The sequence below is a fragment of the Micromys minutus genome (genome assembly GCF_963924665.1).
Source record: "Micromys minutus genome assembly, chromosome: 18".
Lineage (NCBI taxonomy): Eukaryota > Metazoa > Chordata > Mammalia > Rodentia > Muridae > Micromys > Micromys minutus.
The window spans coordinates 43831405-43852279 of NC_137953.1; the positions used below are offsets into that span (position 1 = coordinate 43831405).

Here is a 20875-nt window from a genome sequence, read left to right on the forward strand (position 1 = left end):
GGAGGAGGTGAATGGTGAGCCTCCTTCCTTCGCCTAGGGTGTCTGATGAGGAAGACTGAGGTGGGCAGGGAAGAGGCGCAGGAGGCGAGCACGGAGCAGGTGACTGAGTTCCTCTAAGAACCAGCGCTACATTAGAAGTGCTGCGCTCAAATGCTATCGAATACAGAACCCTCAAGATTTCTAAGAAATGAATATCAGGAGCCCCAATCTCCACAGGAGGCTTAGAGAATTAAATGTACCCCAGTTGTGCAGTAGAAAGCAGCAGGATGTACCTATGACATTGCAGAGTCTGTTCTCTTACTCCCTCTACCAGACAAAGAAAATCCCTAACATATATAGGACATTCATGGTGTTATCAATTGCTAGGAATTGTGGGCAACTTGCTCTGAGCTATGAGGAAGAATGAAGCTGGCCTATGGGCTGCCTTAACCTTGAACAACAGGACATTCATTTTTTCCCCAATTAGTCATTTATTCCGCTGGTTCTTTATCATTATTATTAATTATTTATTTACTTTACATTCTGATTGAAGCTTCCCTTCTCTCCCCTCCTTCCAGTCCCTCCCTCCAATCTCCACTCCCCACTATCCACCCTTTCCCTCCTTCTCCTCAGGAAAGGAACCTTGACATCAGCCTTGGCACATCAAGTTGCAATAGGCTCATCTTCTATGAAGTCCAGACAAGAAGCCCAGGTCGGGGAACGGGATCCAAAGGCAGACAATGAATCAGAGGCAACCCCTGCTCCCACTGTAGGAGCTCTGCATGAAGACCCAGATGCACAACTGTACTCTTGTACAGGGGGAGTAGGCCCATCCCACGCATGCAGAGCATTCTTGAAAGTTCCCTCGATGGTTGTATTTGGTCACCAGTAGAACAACTGGTGATAAAATTGACAGGCCAGTTTTTGTTAGTTTGCCTTCGATTTCTTTTTCCTTTTTCTATGAGGGGTCTAATAGTAGTCATATCCTAGGGAAGCTGTGAGCAGGGTTTTGTCCTTATAGATATGTATGTAACATAGAAGAAGAGCATACAAAAATTCCACCTCTGAGCACAGACCTGAAGGCCAACCCAACAGGGAGACGCTTTGGAGGCAATGGTTGGGGAGGGGAGGTGGCTTTTGAACTTGAAAGAATTAGCCTTCCTGTGTGATTAGGAATTGCAATTCTGGGAGGGTGGGCTTAAGGAGACCTGTTTTATTATTTGAGGCCGAAATCTTAATCCACTGATGTCTTTAGATGGGCGGGACAGGACTATTAGCAATTGGGGTATAAGAAACAGCTTAGTCCAAATATAGTCTGTTCAGCTGACCTTAGCTCAGGTTAAAGAAAAATGCCTACAGGAGAGAAGACATAGGTGATAGGCCCTTGAGGACCAGCAGCAGAAACACCCATTCCAAACTCTCTAGGTATGCCCTTACGCCAGCATCATAGCTCACGGGGGAAAGCAAGGTATTTCTCCCCAGGAGCCTCAAAGTCACCTATACATTCTGTTTTTAACCCAGTTTCTGCTCTGCCCTCACCTTCCTGAGACTTGTTCTCTCCGTTTCTTCACTTTTAAAACCCTATAACTTAACTAAACTCTGGTAAAATGTTTCTGAAGGTTTCACCTAAGAGTAGCCCCCTTCCCTCCGAGCTAGCTTGATGCTTTCAACAAGACGATGTGCACCCTTTTTTAAGTGGTATACAACAGATGTAGCCTTCTGTAGAAACACATTCTCTAGGACCTGTGTATTCCAGTGCCCTCCGGCCTCAGTTCTCAATTGCTGTTGCTTCTTGGGGCTGGAAAAAGCATGGTCTCCATGAACGTATGTGAATGGGGTCGGTCCAGCCCTGGGCCTGTGGCTTTTGTCCTTCATATCATTCACTTGGGATTCTGAGTTCCGGATCTCCCATTCAGGGTGATACAGTACCCAGAGAGTGATCAGGGTAAATCCGCCATTTCTGCCCATAGGAGTCAGAGCACTGGAGAAAAACAGAAGCAGTCCAATAGGATAGTAGGATCGCAATAACTGTAGATAAAGACATAGAAGGAGATGGATTTGTTAGAAGGAATTGCCTCTCCTGTGCTATTGAAATATTCGATGACCTGCTTCTGCTGCAGGAATTCCAGGGGAACCCTGGGTGTGAGTGCTGTGAGCCCAGTGACCTAAGGACCAGGGGAGCTGGTGGCCTAAATGCCAGTCCACAAGCCAAAAATAAGATGAGAGGTTCAGGCCTCAGAGCTTCTCCCACTTTATCCCGGGCTCCATGGAAATCGTCATCTGGGCACTGTGTTAGTTAATCTTCTAAAAGGGGCCACCGTTCTCTACCCTTGTTTTAAAGAGAAGCAAACTGCAACTCAGAAAGGTTAAGTAACTTAGCCAAGTTTGCCCAGCTAGTAAGCAATAGATCCAAATCTTATATGGATCTATTGCTTATAGGGGTGTGTAATTGTAAAACCTAAACTCTTGGTTCCTTGACCATTGTACCAAAAGCGTCCACTTAGTTAATAAATAATGGGCACAGCACCTCAGTCCGCACAGGAAGCTCTTCCAGAGGTGAGTTGGCCAGAACATCAAAGATCTGGATCCTGAGAAGCACGAGGAATGAAGAAACGATTTAGGGAGACATGTTTTCCGGCTTCTGTGCCTAGTATGACATGCTCCATCCAAACTAACCAATGACAGGGCTAGAAGGAACTCCCCACCATAAGTACCAAGTGTAAGGGAAACTCAGGAACTGGTTGCTGTGTGCAGTCCTTATATTCCTGTTCCAGAAGGTCCGAGCCAAATGACCACATCGGGGACACTAGACTTGAGATGGACTTTGTGCCTTGGCAGATGATCAGACACTAAAGTCTCCTTGACTTTAGGATTCTGCCATTAATTTTTGACTAGGTCTTTGTGTCTAGCCTAAGCTGACCTCAGTGATCATCCTGCCTCTGCCTCCAGAGAGCTGAAATTACAGGGTAGCATTCCAAGTATTCTACCCATATCACCTACACTCTTCTCCTGAGTGCCCAGTAATAGCGCCCTCTGCTGGTGTGCAGAACTCCATCCTGGATTTTCCTTTTGTTTGGACTCCACTGTGATTCTTATTGACCTTAGATTTAAAGTCTTCTTACTACTGGGAAGCCTGGGCGGAGAGATTACTTCCGATAGTATCTGTATGTTCTGTCAACCTGCCTCTGCCGCCATGCTCTCCCATCAGCTGGGCCAGCATCCCTGCACTGCAAGTCACCGGTAAAGCCTCACCCAGATTCAAGGTCCCGCCAGGGCAAGAGAGATTGGGGGTGACCCCCACTGGGACAGCAGCCATGTTCCTCTGATATCTGATGTCATCCACCTGTTTCCCTGCTGGCTCCACGTCTTTCTGACCCTCTGGATGCCTGCCTGTGATACAAACCCTGTTATCTCTGTTTGTTCAACCCTGGGGGCATTCCCCAGCCCAACTCAAGACCAGAACCTCTCCATGGAGGCTGACCCTCCTCCTGCAGGCAGGCCCTTCGGGATGCGGGCCATCTGCCATAAACTCAGCCTGCCCATCAGCCCCAGCTGAACTTCATATCTAAATTGTATGTAAAGCTGTATAGACCCTGTAGCCTTTGAGGCTAAAACTTCATGCTTTTCTGTGCAAGGAAACAGCTTTCTCTGAGCCAACACCAGACCAAACTTCATGCCTGGCCTCAGAGCCCAGCCCCCTGCCTCAGCCTTCCTACTCTAAGCACTTCACACAATCCCAGATCAGAAACTGGGGAATAAGGTCAAGATCTCCAGCCATACAGAAGCTGGATTAGCTTTGAGGTCCCCTGGATATCCATCTAGGTCTTCCTGCTAAGGAAGAGCTTTACATATTTTAAATTTTTTTATTTATGTGTATGGGTGTGTGGCTAGTGAGTCTATGCGTATTGTGTTCATGCAGGTGCCCTTGAAGGCAGAGACTTGTCAGATCCCTGGAGCTGGAGTTACGGGCATATGTGGGTGCTAGGAACCAAACCTAGATTCTCCAGAAAAGCGGCAAATGCTTTACCACTGAGCCATCTCTCCAGTCCCCTCCCCCAGATAGTTTCATAAGCAACAGTACTTTTTCCTCCTTTCCTTCTTTCTTTTCCTTTTCTTTCTGTAGTTCTTCATTTATTTGTTGAGGGGTGGGTGAATCTTACTAGGTAGCCCAGGTTGGCCTCAAACTTTTAATCCCCCTGCCTCAGTTGGTATGACAGATGAGTGACACCAGACCTGACTCGGTATTTTCTCTTTAAACCCAACCTTGAGGCTCCCAATATGTGGAACAGGAGGAAGAGCAAGTCCTGCTCAAATAGGTTGGGTGCCTAGAGTACCAGATGCTTGGACTAATCCTTCATCCCTTCCTTCCCACGGCTACCCCTAGAATCTGCTGCAACAGTGTGTTCCCAGGAAGGAAGATGGGGTGATGAGAAGATGAGGCCCCTGCAGGGCATTCTCAGTGTGACCGCATCACAGCCTGCAGGGAAAGGCAGAGAGGGGCAGACATGGCTGACCATGGTGTGTTCTGTCCCTGGCTTTGACAGGGCTCAGTGTTACTGGAGAGCTGAGTCAGGCATCCAGTTCTGGGTCTAACGCTGCAGATGGATCCAACCTGTGACCCTTAGCCCGCATGCACCCTCACAGAGCTATGAATGCAGTCCACTATAAAATGTAAGGCGGGGAGTTAGAGAGTTCTCTGGTGAGGTAAGATTTCAGTTCAGATCTCCAGCACCTATGAGGTATGGCTGCAGGTGTCATAAGTCCTCTTTACTGAGGGTGAGAGAAAAGTGGAATTTGGGAACTCAATGGCCAGCCAACTTGGTGAAAATAGAAATAGCACACTTTGGGCTGAATGAGAATTTTGCCCACATTTGAAAACCTGCCAAATTGTAAGTACCTGCCTCTGCCCCCTCATGGTCACTGTGAGGCCCCTGTGCTGTTCTCAGTGTGACAGCATCTATCACAGCACCACTTAAGAAGCAAGAACGAGAAGCCAGTCATCTGTCTGCCCCGCAGGAGGATTGCCCCAAGACAGGTTAGAGCCCACATTCTTTGTAAGGGAAACAGCAAGATGAAGTTATATCTGGGTTTCCATTTTCAGACATCTTGGAACAGAGCTACAATCTTCCTCCCACTTAAAAAAAAAGTTAAAAATTAATTAAAGTGATACTTCATAGTCCTTTTCCCACACACACACTTATACATTATGTATACGGACTATGTCCCAAGTCTCGCTGTGGTTGCCTAGAAACATTGAGCATCAAATACTAGATAAATTATGTTCCTGGGTGCCCTGCAGTTTTGCCTCAGAGAGCCAGAGTTCCTGTGTCCTTCTGGGGCTCAAGCCTGTGGCCACCTTTACCTCACTCCACATTTTGCGTTAGGATCACCATTAACTCTGAGTCACGTGAACACGGGTACTACAGTACATCCGTGGTTCTAATGACTAATGTAGCTATTATATGTCTGGAGGAGAGTACCATATTACAGAGTACATACATAGGGACAACCCGTGTGCCAATGGGGGGCAGGAGAAGTCATACTCTTCTGGGAAGAGTTTACCTTAAAACTTAGGGATTGTTTCTTTCTGGAATTTTGCATTTAATATTTTCAGCCACTCTCAGCCTTGGGTCACTAAGACCACAGAAAAGTAAACCTGGAGGTAAAGAGGTGGCTGTAGCCAGGTTGTAATCAGTAGATTTGTGTCCAGGGAAAGTAATAGTCAAAGCTAACAAAAGGCTCATTAGCAATTCCTTAACAAAAGACTAGTCAACAGGCTTCCCCAGGTTCGCTGAGAAAAACTGGATCTCTTCCAGGTCTGGTCTGCCCCTCCTGACATTTTCTTCTCTTATTTCCTTCATTTGCTGGTGCTGGTCTACCAGAGCCCTAAACTCAGCGCCCACACCCTGGCTTTGAGTTCTTTTTCTTCTTTGATGAGTACTTCCTGCCGGTCACCGATCACGTCTCAGGGCCCAGCTGTTCTGTCTCACTAAGGCTGCCAAGGCCGCCATGACTTATTTAGTGAGTTATGAATCTCTGCTGTTGCTATTTCTTAGGCCAGAGTGACCCAAATGACGCCTGTTAGCTTGTCCTGAAGCCTGCAGCTCCTGGATGAGACAAGTGGGTGTGGAGCAGGGCTAACAGCCACTGGCTAATCTCCAGAGCCCAGGCGCCTACTGTACCCCTCTGTGATGAGATCTTTTTAAGGGGACCCATCTCTTCTAAAATGCAACCTCCAAACACTTATTCAGTCCAAGTCAAGAGTGTGGCATCCTGAGGAAAGCCACAGAACTGAAAGGCAGAGAAAGCAATGACACATCACAAATCCATGTGCCTTCTTCCTGGGAGGAAGGCCCTGTTAGAACCTAGTGCCGCCAACAGGTTCTGCTGTTAAGTCTCCCAAGCCAGTGAATACTAGAACTTGGGGAAAGGTTGAGGACTTTTGTGCAGATAGAGGACACCGAGTGACCTGAGCATAGAAAATGTATCACATGAGGACAGGGGAGGGAGAGTCAGTTCTGGCTCATGGGGGTGCTCCTCCACGGTGTGGGCTGCTGGGCTGGGATAGGACCAGGAGAGCTGTGCATGCTGGAGAGAGGCTGGGAGAAGGCGAGAGCTCTAGGAAGTCAGGAAGCATGTGTAGTCAGTGTTTGCTCCTTTGTGGGTTCTTCCACCTTTCTCCATTCCTTCAATCCCCTAACATCAGATAAGAGAGAGAGAGAGAGAAGAGTGTAGAGGAAAGGAAAGAGATCCCTAAATAAAGTCAGGGGTTGAAAAGGACAAAATGTTATACTTAGACTACTTCCTACAGATTATGGGCATTGAGTTTCTTGTGGCAATTTTGATCTTCGACATCAGGATATCTAACTACTACTGCTGCCACCACCACTGCCTCCTCCTCCTCCTCCTCCTCCTCCTCTTCTTCTTCTTTATTTGGGTGTACTACTTAACAAACTGAAACCAACAACAAGCAACAACCCACACTGCCTCTTGGGGCGCTAGCATTTATATCCCTCTGAAAAGTCCCCAAAATTCCAATTGTCACACAATTGCAGAAATTATCTGCATCTGGCAAAACCACACCTCTGCTAGAGCACAAGGCAAATCATAGTCAGCTGCTGTGGTCAATCTGAAACAGCCACATATCTCCACACATGAGATTAAAATGAGCTAGAGAGATGGCTTAGTGGTTAAGAGCACTGACTACTCTTCCAGGGGTCCTAAGCAATTCTTAGCAGCCACATGGTGGCTCACAACCATCTGTAATGAGATCTAAGGCCCTCTTCTGGCATGTCTGAAGATAGCTACAGTGTACTCATACACATAAAATAAGTAAAATTTTTTTTAAAGAATTGTATAAAAAAGAAAACCAACTTTAAAAAAAATGAAAACATATTCTTACAGTATTTCTGTATTTTTCAGACACCAAAATTTCAAAACTGTCACTACAGCAGACTTCAGAAAATGGTTAAGATAATCCTCAGGAATCTGGAGTCTTGGAGACTCCCCGGAAGAGTTCTAAATAAGTAAATCTTCTTATGGAAGGGAAGTCAGTGCACTGGAAAGCTTGCAGACACCAGCCCTGAACAAGATTTTTATTTACCAATGTGAAGAGCAGGCCTGTGGCTTTGCTTTGTGCATGAGCCTACTTAGTGTGCAGCTAATCACCCCAGACCAGGTGAGTCTTTGGAAAAGTCCCCAGCAAGTTCCCAGGAACAGGAAGAGGCACCAGAAATCCTGGTTGTCGGTGTGGCAGTCCATGCTGGCTAAGTTTGCAAAACTGGCATTTAATCTTGGCAACAACATTATAAGGTGGGGATTTACATAATCCTGGTTTTTTTGTTTTGTTTTCTGTTTTTTTTTTTTTTTTTTTTTTTTTTTTTTTTTCATTTAGAAATAAAGCTGAGAAGGGTTGCATACTCTTCCTAGGGTGGCTGGCTCTGGAATTCTTACTCTTTCTACTTGAGGATGCTACTTTTGAATGCACAGCCTATATCCAGAGCCCCTGGCCCAGATAAAAGAGTTCAGGGAGGGTGCTTGAATTGATTTAAACCCATCAAGCAATGAGAAAACAGCACACAGCTAATAACACACTGGAGCTGAGTCTTTGATTGGCACCAAACCTCAGCAGGTACAGTCAGTGTCGGGACTGTGTGCTGGCCAGTGCTTCTGGACTGACTGCTCTGCTCCCAACTGGTTTCCAATTGGTCCGCCTTATACAGCACGTTACCTCATAGGTCTTAGCTTCGTCTGTTCTTGGATACTCTGCCTCTGTCCTTGCACCGTGACCTCAGACACAATCCTCAAACTTTGAGTTTGTTGATCTTAAAGTTAAACACAGCCAGTATATGTCCAATAGGGCTGGCACAGAACTCAGAGGAGAAAGCAAATGCAAACTGAGAAGCACATGGAGTGGAGAAGGTGTCCTAGTCTACACGAAGTCCCTCCTCTCACTCTAGGGTGGGACCCAGAGAAACTAGTCTTACCTCTGTGTAGCACTCACTGAGCCTTCTAAAAGACATCACAGACAAACTGGTGTTATGGGGTGTCACACGCCAAAGAAACAGAGTACACACTGTTGTGACCAGCCTCCCAGGGAAAAAATTATGGTCTCATCAACTCTCCAGCAGCAGAGAGTGGGGGGTCATAGTGTAATAGAGGGACTATTCCCCACAATTTCTATGTCTCACGTCTGCTATGAGGTTTCCTCTTAGCAGACAAAGGAAAATACAACCATGTTCCCAAGCTAACTCACAGAGGCCAAAGAAAGAATCTAGAAAGGTACTTGATCGATCCCCACAGCAAACCTGCCAGCATCCAGCTATGCTCACGCCTCCTAAGGGACAGTGTCTTTCCCAGAAAGGCTTCAAGCCACTCATAGTAGACCGTCTACGGCCTCTGGGAGCATTAGTGACCATGACCAGCTGAGAGGTAAGCTTGGGACAAGAGCTAGGTCAACCAGAAGCACAGGTCTTTGCCTCTCCATATCAACTCAAGCCAATGAGATGTTCACGGGACAAAAAAAGAACAAAGAGCTACAGAGCAGGTGCCTTTGTGGTGGTTATACTGGGTTTATTTGAACAAAGTTTTAAACGGAATGAAAACAGAGAACCTATCGTGAAATCCAGCAGACTCCTTCCCTACCTCTTCTTCACTTTCCTTTTACCAAGTTCCTTCCATCCAGCCTCAGACTCCGTGCCTTCCAACTCAGCTACCCCTTGGTATTCGTCACCATATTCCAACATGCTGTCCATTAGTTCTTGTCATTACTAGATGACACTTCCTGTTATGACAGATGAGAATTATGTTCTCTTACATCCCCCACCGTGCCTTGCTTCATTCTCCAATCAGTAATTAACTGTATTTGGGGTGTGTGTGCATATGTGTGCATGTGTATATGTGCCTGAATGTGTGTGTGAGCGTGTGTGCATGTGCCTGTGTATATGCATGTGTGTGCCTGAGTAGATGTGTATGTGTGTGTGCCTGAGTGTGTATGTGTGTGTGTGTGTGTGTGTGTGTGTGTGTGTGTATGTGGGAGGGAGCAGGACTGCAGGTGTGTGTGTGTGTGTAACTACAGGTATATATGGGCCACCGTGCATTTGTGGAGGTCAGAGGACAATTTTAAGGAAATAGTTCTCACTTTCCATCTTGTTTGAGGCAGAGTCTCTCTTGTTTCTGCCACAATGTGGCAGTGTATCTAACCCAAGAGCTTCCTGATGACTCTATCTCTGCCTCCCATCTCCCCCTCAGGGGTACTGGGATTGCAGACGCATGTTAGCAAACCTAGCTTTAACACGGGTTCAGGGAATCCAAACTCATATCTTTCAGGCTGGCCGGCACACACTTTTATTCAGCCCCTTGACTTTTTGACATTTAATAATTCAAAGATAACTCTTAACTCTTAAGATGACACTGTTGACTTCCACATATTTTATGATACTTAAATGTCCTTTACTGCCATTAAAACTGTTCTGTCACCTTAAAAGGCATTCTAGGTTAAAAGTTCTCACTTTCTGCTACGGACCCTCCAACTCTGACAGTTATTCATTGAGCATCTACTTTCGCTTGTTATTCCGCTGTTGGCAACCCAAAGTTTTTACTAAAAGACTGTAGCAGTGGATGTAAAAACTCAGCCCTGATCTCAGCCTTGCCCTGAGCAAGCCATGGTGTGTGGGATTAACTAAAGCCACAGTCCTAGCCTAGCCCTGAGTGCTCTACAGTACAAAGAATTAATAGTGTCCCCAGGGAACAATCAGACCCTAGAAGCAGAGGAAGGTGTTCTGGAGGGCACCAGGCCTGACCTTGGCTCTGAAGTCTGTTCCGAATGTACAGCCAGAGATTAAGACAGAATGTTCCAACTGAGAACATGGGTGGTGAGAAAAGGGATTCTGGGAATGGAACAATCCAAGGATAGGGCTGAGACAATGTGGGCAAGAAGGGAGAGTTAACCGAAGGGAAGGACACAAAAGATGTGTGTATTCTTTCTTTATTAATGTATCGTTTTCTCTCATTTGAGTGAAATGGGGGGGGGATCAAATTGTAAAAGTACCTTCAAGAATCCTACCCCACTAAGTGTGACAGTAAATCTAGTTTTTAGTTTTTGAGACGGTTTCTCTGTGTAACCCTGGATGTCCTAGAACTCATTCTGTAGACCAGGCTATCCTCCAAGTCAAAGATCCACCTGCCTCTCTCTCCCCTGAGTGCTGGGATTAAAGGTGTGCACCACCAACGCCTAGTGGAGTTGGTATTTTTAAATAACCAACTACTTTAGCTAGTGGTTGAAAGCTTGTCCAGCATGGGAGAGACCCTGGGCTTGATCTCAGAGCTGAGGAAGATGAGGAAAATACCCAGGCGTTTGACTAAACCTCACCTCCCTGGTTCTGCTTTACCAGCCTCTGACTCTGAGAACACACTGTACCGGCCACGGCCTTTCCCCAGGTGGTGACTGACATTCCTGCTCTGCCTACAGGTGGCGGCTGAGTACTTCAAGAACACCACGCTGCTGTTGGTGGGAGTTATCTGTGTGGCAGCCGCTGTGGAGAAGTGGAATTTACACAAGCGCATCGCTCTGCGTATGGTCTTGATGGCTGGAGCCAAGCCTGGCATGTGAGTCACATGTGGGGGCCTGGGTCACAGCAGGATGTGCCCTTGAGCTGCTCTGCTAAGTGGGAGATGACATCGGAATTCGGGACTCCTACCCCCTGCACCTGTGAGAGAGACCCGATAACCATGGAGACAGATCTCAACAGTGGCCCCAAGGTCACTCTCACCTGAATCTAAGGAATTCTCTTGACAGCCTGGACAGCAAGCTTGCAACAGCTGAGGGCCTTGTTAGAAAGCACAGAATGGACCAACAGAAAGTTTCTCAAGTTTTTAACCTGGAAGTTAGAGTGCACACAGGTCACAGAATTGGGTGGCTTTTCCATTGTCATTTAAGAAGCCCTGAGCATCTCTTCCCATCCCCCCCCCAGCTGCTGTGGGGGGGAGTGCTTCAGACCACAGATCCCTCAGGCATGCTGTATCTGACCATGAGCTCACATGCTCCCTCTTTTTTTATTATTATTATATTTATGTGAGTACCCTGTAGCTGTACACACCCGAAGAGGGCATCAGATCCCATTACAGATGGTTGAGAGCCACCATGTGGTTGCTGGAATTGAACTCAGGACCTCTGGAAGAGCAGTCAGTGCTCTTAACCGCTGAGCCATCTCTTGAGCCCCCACATGCTCCCTCTTTCTCCTACTCTGCCATCAAGAGGCCCAGCAAGGGGGCGTCCTCACCCTCACAGAGGTGGACAGTTTTGTGTGAGCCTCGCTTCTGCTACCCCAGATCTTCTTGTTCCCCTTCCCTTTCTCCACCCCTAGTTCACGACTTTTCTTGAATCTTACGTAAGCTGCCTCACCAGCTGGAAGGGCAGACTAGAAATAATGCAGCCTTGTTTTCCTCATTAGCCTTTTAGACTGATCCATGTTGGAACTCTGAAGCATGCCCCTGCCTCCCAGGGATGCTAAGTAGAGCCTTGCTAAGTGCATCTTAAAGTTCCCTGCAGCTAGTTGCCACTGGGACAAGTAGTGGGAGAACTGAGGGTCAGATAAGTATGCTGACTTGCACAGAGCATGGAATGCCTTGGACGTGTGCAGGGAGGGGAAGGAACCCCCTTATGCATTAGAGACACACCGCAGAGCTCCACTTAACATCCAAACACAGAGAAGGGAGCAACCACTGAGTCCATACCCTGAGACCTTTCTATCCAAGCTATCCTTTCCTTCCTTAAAGGCTTGTTTCCTGGCCAAGGTCCCTAGCCACCATATGGGAGTCGTTTGCAGGACTAATGCTGACCATAAAGTGTTACTCTGTACCAGACTCCAGGAGTTTGAAGCTGAATGGCACCCGCGGGTCGCGAGGGTCATAATTCAGCAGGGTGATGCTCTGCCCCAACTGTCCCTCCAGGCTACTGCTGTGCTTCATGTGCTGTACCACCATGTTGTCCATGTGGCTGTCCAACACCTCCACCACCGCCATGGTGATGCCCATTGTGGAGGCGGTGCTGCAGGAGCTGATCAATGCTGAGGAGGAACAGCCGGAGGGCAACTCCGGCACGGAGGAGGCTGAGCTCATGGGTACAGTTCACTGGGGTCATCTCCCCTTTGCCCCTTCCCCGAGGATTCCCTGCCAGACGGCACTTGGGACACTGCCCAACCTGGTGCTCACCCCTCGCCTGTACTCTAGCCTCTCAGCCATGCCAGCTGTCAGAACCCAAGCTGTCCTGAGCCCATGCCTAGTCCTTCTGCCTACTTTTCTTAAAGATACCCTCCTCCACCTTCTCCTTGTCCAAAGCATGATCACAAAACCCTGGGGTCTGTCTGCATCTGTGGCCCCACTGTGCCTTTGGAGCAGAGATACGGGGAGAAGGCATTACACCTCTGCCCCTGCCCTGAGCCCCTGGCCTTCCACATAGAGGGTCCACTCCAGCCTTAGTTTTCACTTCCTGTGTTTCTTTACCACTTTAGGAGCTGACGTAAGCAACAGACAAACTTCTGTGGAACTCATCTTTGTCAATGAAGAGTGAGTATGACCATCCTCTTCCCAGACAGAGCTTCTTGGGCCCAGTGGAGGGGACAGGAAAGATAAGGCCAAATGTATCTCCTTTAGATGTGTGCCAAGATCACCACCTTGTCTCCTTCCATAGGATTTACCTCTCAAGATCTTGAGGGGGTCTCCCCGAATTCCAGAACACTTGGGAATAAGGAGGAATAAAAAAACCAATGTTAAATCCAAGTAGATGTAGGAGCCACCCTGTGGCTGCCAAGTACAATTACGTCTGTACTGATGTGGTTAAACTACGAGGAAACAGACACAGAGAGGGACAGACACAGAGAGGAACAGACACAGAGGGTGACAGACACAGAGAGGGACAGACATAGAGAGGGACAGACACAGAGAGGAACAGACACAGAGAGGAACAGACACAGAGAGGGACAGACCCTGAGAGGGACAGACACAGAGGAGGACAGACACAGAGAGGGACAGACACAGAGGAGGACAGACACAGAGAGGGACAGACACAGAGGGGGACAGACCCCGAGGGGGACAGACACAGAGGGGGACAGACACAGAGGGGGACAGACCCCGAGGGGGACAGACACAGAGGGGGACACAGAGAGGACTCAGCTGAAATGGTTTCATCCTCATCTTCCGGCTGTCTTCCACGGTCACCCTGTTCTTGCTGCTCTCCACCTTTGTTGGTGTCTTAAGCAGATGCCACAGCTTCTCTGGCCCCTCAGAGAGGTGTGGTGATCTCATTTTCAGATCCCCAAAGGGCTAGTCCAGGTTCGTATCAAAACTGCGCTGTTTCCAAAGTTTCTCTGTGGGCCCACAGCTCTTCCCTCGAGCAGAAGAAGGGACAAGAGTTGGTGAGGCTAGGAATGGACCATTTGTTGTCCCTTGTCCACTGTCCCTCACTCTGCCGTTTCTGTAGTCTCCAGGGTTGGGGTAAACTTGGGGTACAGAAAAGACCAAAGGGCAGCAGGACTCCAGGGTAGACTGCTGTCTGAGACCCAGACCCTAGCTCTGTCACTTGTGAGCACCCTGCTTCAGGGTCCACAGGTCACCCCCTTGAGGTGACCTCTTCGTCACCCAGACAGACCTGATGGCTGTTGGCTCTTGGCTGGCCATGCATCACTGCCCTTGTCTGTGTTCTGATGGTCTAGCCCTCTTTGTTTCCTGTGGTCACTGTTTTCTGGGCAGTGCTTTTGCAGATGGCTCCAGTCCTGCTTTCTCCCGCATGTCCACTCCCTGAGGAGATGGTGTTCGGAAGAGCAGGAGGTATAGGCAGCCCCTATGACTACATCACTCTCCTCTCTAGCCTTCCTGCTATACTGTATCAGTAACAAACTTCTAAAACTAAAGCTCACCTGCACCTAGACTCCTCAGATTCCTCTGTGCTGATGGGATCTGGGGTATTTGGTAGTCTTCTTGTGACCAGTACCCTCCTGCCTTCCGAAGTGGTCCTAGCTTCCCTTCTTCGGACAGTCTAGGAAGAAAGCAAAGCACCTTCTCCAGAGAACCCTTTCCTGGAACCCTCCTGCAGCTCCCACTGATGCAGCCTTGACATGCTAATGGCCACCGGACTTTCTGTCCTGTGTGTGAGTGACCAGCAGTGTCGCCTGCCTTCAGTGGGTGAGCTGCTAGGCCCACAGTCCCCTGAAAACTCAGTATGTCAGTGACTCCAATTTGTTCCCCTCTTCCTCCAAGGAAAAGACTGGGGAAGCCTCGGATGTGGGAAGGAATCGGTGTGTACAACTGACTGACCCTCCTGCTGCTGTCACCTCGGATAAGCGTGTCCCACATTTCTTATTCTAGACTGTGGCCTCCTTAAGTCGGGTAGTAAGGACACCATTGGGGCACAGGTTCTCCAGTGAGCCAGTGGGAGACCCCTGAGCACCCACTTCCGACAGCCCAGTGCTAAGTGGTGATGTAAAGAGATGCTTGGATCTTTTATGAGGGTTGACAGTGTCATAGAAAACGAAGTCTAATGTAAGGGCCTGCCCCCAGCCTGCCCTGTGTTTGCTATGTATCAGAAATACTGGTGTCACTTCAAGCCAAGCTGCCACTCTGTCCTTGGGAGGAAGCAAGCCTCTGGTCTTGCATCTCGAGAGTCAGGAAAGACTGAGAAAAAACTGGTCCTCTTTGTGGGCTAGACAATTTGAGTATAAGATTAGGATCCTTATACCAAACAGCCAACATGAGGAAGAGCATTCCTCTCACCAAGCATGATCTACTACTCTGTTTCTTCTGCTTGTTTTCAGCACATCGGCTGCAGACTTCGCTTCTCTGATGCAGAACAAGGTATGACCTTGGTTTCCCTCCACCCAGGGCTTTGAGATCCCTGGATTTCCCTCAGGATAACTCATGCACCAAGATGCCTGGTGGCTTTTCTACAGGCCAGCAACCCCGGTAGATTGACAGCGGAAAGGTGCTCACTCAGGCTGGGCATAAGAAGAGCCATTGGGGCTTCTGACAAGACCATGGGTAGTTCTGAACTCCAGCTCTGAGTCCCGGGTAGATAACAAAGACAATATGATTTAAATAAGTAAAATACAAGTTAACTGTTTTTATGGAAACCAAAATTCGGACATTTCAGTGTTTAAGCTTGGGGTTTTATTCCTCTCCCTGGGAATTCCAATTGTAAAATCTTAATATTTAAGAGAGGAGGGTTTACCTGTGTACTGTGGCTAAATCCCACCCTTTCTCCCTAAATGTTTTCCATCTTTTCACAAGAAGTATAAATAGCCAGTTAAACTGCAAGTCTTTTTAAGATTTTATTTTTACTTGTGAGTATGTATGTATGTGTCTATGTATATGTGTATATGTACTTACGTGCAGAGGCCTGCAAAGTCCAGAAGAAGGTTTTGGATCCCCTAAAGCCGGATTTCATTGTGATAGATTATTTCTAATGTTTTGCATTGTTAAAAAGTAACAGAGTTCTTCATTAACCCCCAGAAAGCTAGTTTTTACCTATGAAGACAAAGTAACAATCCCTAGGGGTCAGAGCTTCTTCCCCTGGCTGGCTGGAAGCTGTTAAGATGGAGCCTGATCTGATGTAGGGGTGCTCTCAGGAATGTCCTCCAACGCCCCTAAGTCCCACAGTAGCAAGCTCTAGGATAGTCCTGGGACAATCAAGTGTCTTTCTGGGAACTTGGAACTCTTCCTAACAGTGATGGCTTTTGTCCCAGCAGAATCTGAATGGTGTGCCCATGGTCACCAAATCCATCAAAACAGCAAACCAGCAGCAACAGAAGAAGCAGCATTCCTCACAGGTAACGGAACCCTATATGATTATCTTCCGCTTCCTAAAGGCACTGGCCCTGACGTTATCAAGGCCTCTGCCAGTGAGCTGTCATTGTCATGTATGTCTGATGTTCGTGCCACAGAAAGGAAGAACACAGGCTCACTGGACATCATCAGGAGCCAAAATGTGCCAGTGCTTGGGTCACAGGTTTTTTCATCTTGGTAATGCTCAAGGTTGCTAGATTTGAAGTTCAAATGATTCTCTGAAGGCATTTTAATGACACTATAAATATTTTTAATTACATTTAGTGTGTGTATATGTGTGTGTGTCTCTGTGTGTGAGTGTGTGTGTGAATGTGTGTCTGTCTGTGTGTGAGTGTGTGAATGTGTGTCTGTCTGTGTGTCTGTGAATGTGTATGTCTGTGTGTGAGTGTGTGTGTGTGAATGTGTGTGTGTCTGTGTAGTGAGTGTGTGTCTGTGTATATGTGTGTGTGTGTGTGTGTGTGTGTGTATACATTCACAGAAGTATGCAGGTACAAATGTGGAGGTCAGATGACAACTTTCAGGGGTCAGTTCTCTCTCCTTCTACCATGTAGGTTCCAGGGATTCAACTCAGGTTGCCAGGCTGTGAGGCAAGTGCCCTAACCCACTAAGCCATCTTACCAGTCCCCATTGCAAATACTTTCTTTAGTGTCCTGAGATTATAAGCACACTTGCTTTTCTGGACAAATGAATCTTTTCCTGTTGCTTGAACACTAAAACAAAATGTAGAAATACAGTGAGTGTTGAGGCTGCTCCGAAGAGGTGCTAGTCGCCTGGGGCACTTGGTTCAGATTGTTTTTAACCACTGTTGTCTCACGTCCTTCCCCATCACCATTAATAAATGTTGCTATTCCACCTTCATGTAAAAATAACTATCTGGGGCTGGAGAGATGGCTCAGTGGTTAAGAGCACTATCTGCTCTTCCAAAGGTCCTGAGTTCAATTCCCAGCCAACCACATGGTGGCTCACAACCATCTGTAATGAGATCTGATGCTCTCTTCTTGTGTGTCTGAAGACAGCTACAGTGTACTCATATATAACAAATAAATGTTTAAAAAAATAACTATCTGGGGCTGGAGAGATGGCTCAGTGGTGAGGATCACTTGCTGCTCTTGCAGAGGTCTTGGGTTCAATTCACAATAACCACAAGGTGTCTCACAACTGAGTATGACAACTCTAGGGGATGGAGCCTTTCTCCTGTCCTACCTGAGGGACTAAAGCACATGGCACAGCCACATACATTAAATAAATAAACCAACACGTTAAGTGAATAATATTGTAAAACTCAAAATAATGAGCATCTTCTATTGACATAAAACCAAAGTGGGGTGCTAGAGTTCATGTGAGAAACAAACAATGCTGTCCATATTTTTATTTTCTTTTATTGGTTATTTTATTTATTTACATTTCAATGTTATCCCCTTCCCGGTTTCCCCTCCACAAGTCTCCTATCCCCCCCCCTCCCGCTGCATCTATGAGAGCGTTTCCCCACCTGCCCACCCACTCTTGTCTCAGCAGCCGAGTGCTCCCATAACCATCGAGCCTCCACAGGACCAAGGGGCTCCCCTCCCAGTGATGCCAGATAAGGCCATCCTATGCTACATATCCATCTGGAGTCATGAGCACCCCCTGTGTATTCTTTGGCTGGTGGTTTAGTTCCTGGGAACTTTGGGGAGTCTGGTTGGTTGACACTGTTGCTCTTCTTATGGGGTTGCAAATCCCTTCAGCTCCTACAGTCCTTGCCCTAACTTCCCCATTGGGGTCCCTGCACTCAGTCCAATGTTTGGCTGTGTATATCCACATCTGTATTCGTCTGGCTCTGGCAGAGCCTCTCAGGACAGCTATACCAGACTCCTGTCGCTATGCACTTCTTGGCATCAGTAATAATGTCTGGGTTAGCATCAATAACACCAACAATCCTAACAAGCCAGGAGCCCTTGGGAGGTGGAGGGAAAGGATGACATGCCTGAGGTTATCCTCAGCTACATAGTAAGTTTGAAGCTAACTGGGGATTCTTCAGACCCATCTCCAAAAAAGAAAAAAAAAAAAAAAACTCAAAAGAGTTTAAATGTCTAAATACATGTCTAAACGATTTGTATGTGTATATGTGAGTGTCTACATGTATGTATATATGTGGACCACATGCATGTTTGTTGCCCACAGGAGGTCAGAAGAGGGCATCAGATCTCCTGAAAGTGGAGTTATTGGTGGTTGTGAGTCACTGGATACATGTGCTGTGAACTGAACCCACGTTCTCTGGAAAACAGTCAGTGCTCTTAACTTAAGCTTAACTTTGACTTAAGCCAAATGGCTTACAGTCCAATGACACCATTCTCAAAGGCCAGGAAGCCATCTGAGTGTCTTGCGTATATTAGTTCTTTTGTCCTGCACGACTATGTGGCTGAGGATATATGATGTTGCTGAAGAAACTGAAGATCGGAAGCAGGCTTAGTTAGCACAGGAAGAAGGGAATTTCTCCATCTGATGCTGGACCTCAATATCTGTCCCCTGAACCAGTGTATGTCCTGCCCCTCTGGCTTCACGTGCCAGAGAGCCCACGCTGACTGTGGGATTCACTGATTTCCCTTTGGTAGGAAAAACCAGGAGTCCCGACCCCCAGCTCCAAGAACCAAGAACTGAATAAGAAGAAGTACAGATCCCACCATGACCAGATGATCTGCAAGTGTCTGTCTCTGAGCATATCCTATGCTGCCACCATTGGTGGCCTGACCACCATCATAGGCACCTCCACCAGCCTCATTTTCTTAGAGCATTTCAACAAGTAAGTAATTCACTCTGTCACCAAGTACCAAGTGAGCACCCTCTATTGGTGGCTGGCCCAGAGCAGGACTGGGTGCTAGGGGCATGGCAGGAGCCAGATCAGAGCAGCTCAGAAAGCAAGCCAAGCATGGGATTCTGCTCAGAGAGCTCATCCATCCACAGAGGCTCCTCCCCAAAGAGGAGGTGCTTATGGGGCTGCCTGGATGGTCAGGCAGGTAAACTAGATAAGCATTCCAAAGAACCTACTGGAGCGAGAGGGGTCTGAGGCTCAAGAAAAGGGTACTTAAAAGAAATGGCGGGGCAAAGGGGACCAGGGAGGGAGTGGGACAGATGACAGAGGGCTGGCAAGACCCACAGAGAGCTTGGACGGTACCCAAAAGAAAGGCCACGAGACACGTTCAAGGAGTTTGAAGGAGTGAGGAGGTCAACACTGTGGTTTTGAAAACTCACGGGAACCGGGAAGCAGAATGGAATTGTGGGGGTAGCAAGAGGGAGGTTAGAAAGAGAGCTCTTTGTGGCCTTCGAGGGAGTACCGGGGGAGGAGGAGGAGGAAGGGGAGGAAGAACAGAGATGCATCTGTTCAGTTGAGTCTGCATGGTTCTAAATAATGTAGCTTCCTCTGCACTTGGCCCTGCTGCATGTCTTCTGAGGGCGTTCTTGGCTCTACCCTCCCCCCAAATACCATGAGGAAACATCATCTGCTCCTTGCCCCTCACCTGCTCACCTGGTCTTTACCCTTCAGCCAGTATCCGGCGGCAGAGGTGGTGAACTTCGGAACCTGGTTCCTCTTCAGCTTCCCCATCTCCCTCATTATGCTGGTGGTCAGCTGGTTCTGGATGCACTGGCTCTTCCTGGGCTGCAAGTGAGTACCAGGGCCCTGCCGCCCAAGCACCAGGGTTCTCCCAAAGGCTCTGCTCAAAGTGCGCATGCCCAGAACCAACGAATGGTCTGTACTTTGGAAGTGCAGGGGACACACCTGGGAGCTGGTCTCTTCTGAGACTTGACTGTTCCATGAGTTCTGCACTTCCCTCTCTGCACAGTGAGATGGTCTTAACTCTATACATGTATACATATGCACATGTATATGCATATGCAGACACACACACGTCCTTCAACTCTCTGACGCCACTCATATATATACAAGACAGTTGTGTGGGAGCAACTAGACATAAATACCCAATTGCACACCCGTAACACATAATTACATACTGATACACCCAAGCCATCTCCAAATGGATATAACCTAAGGCCAGGGGAAGGTCTCAGAGGGGCTGGATAACTAGACAGACAAGCTGGACAGACAGAAGGAGGAGGGCTGGTGTGTAGGTGAGGACAAAGTGATCACAGCAAGAGAGGAGCCTGTATGTGACCTCGGGAGCACAAACACTTTTTACTTCTCTGCTTGCTCTTCCTTCTTAGCTTTAAAGAGACCTGCTCCCTGAGCAAGAAGAAGAAGACCCGGAGGGAGGAGCTGTCAGAGAAGAGGATCCGGGAGGAATATGAAAAGCTGGGAGACATTAGGTAAGAGCTACACAGGTGCCCTTTCCCTGACCCAGTGCAACAGTGAAGGGAACCAGCAGCCTTGTTCTTGGAGTCCTCCACATTGACCGAATTTTCCAGAACTCTGAATCTAAGCATGCAGAAGGTGCCATTGAATGTCAGAGCCGTGCTCGCCCGGATTCCAGTGCCACCTGTTCTATCTCCAGAGTCCAGGGTGTGGGTGGAGTATCTACTGGAGCAGCTGGAGGAAAGTCAATAAAAGAAGGCACAGACACTCATAGAA

The 20875-nt window shown here is 47.8% G+C and overlaps 1 protein-coding gene across 1 annotated transcript in view; it reads left to right on the forward strand.

The window, feature by feature from the left end:
* Positions 1–20875, forward strand: part of SLC13A4 (solute carrier family 13 member 4) — a gene marked incomplete at its 5' end in the record, with an annotated part of 35952 nt that overhangs the window by 6196 nt on the left and 8881 nt on the right. Inside the window, 8 exons of the mRNA XM_080931960.1 lie at positions 10949–11085; positions 12430–12599; positions 12990–13044; positions 15288–15327; positions 16218–16298; positions 18906–19093; positions 19835–19954; positions 20512–20613. Of these exons, the coding sequence (XP_080788086.1) occupies positions 10949–11085; positions 12430–12599; positions 12990–13044; positions 15288–15327; positions 16218–16298; positions 18906–19093; positions 19835–19954; positions 20512–20613 (893 nt within the window). The remainder of the gene's footprint in view (positions 1–10948; positions 11086–12429; positions 12600–12989; positions 13045–15287; positions 15328–16217; positions 16299–18905; positions 19094–19834; positions 19955–20511; positions 20614–20875) is intronic.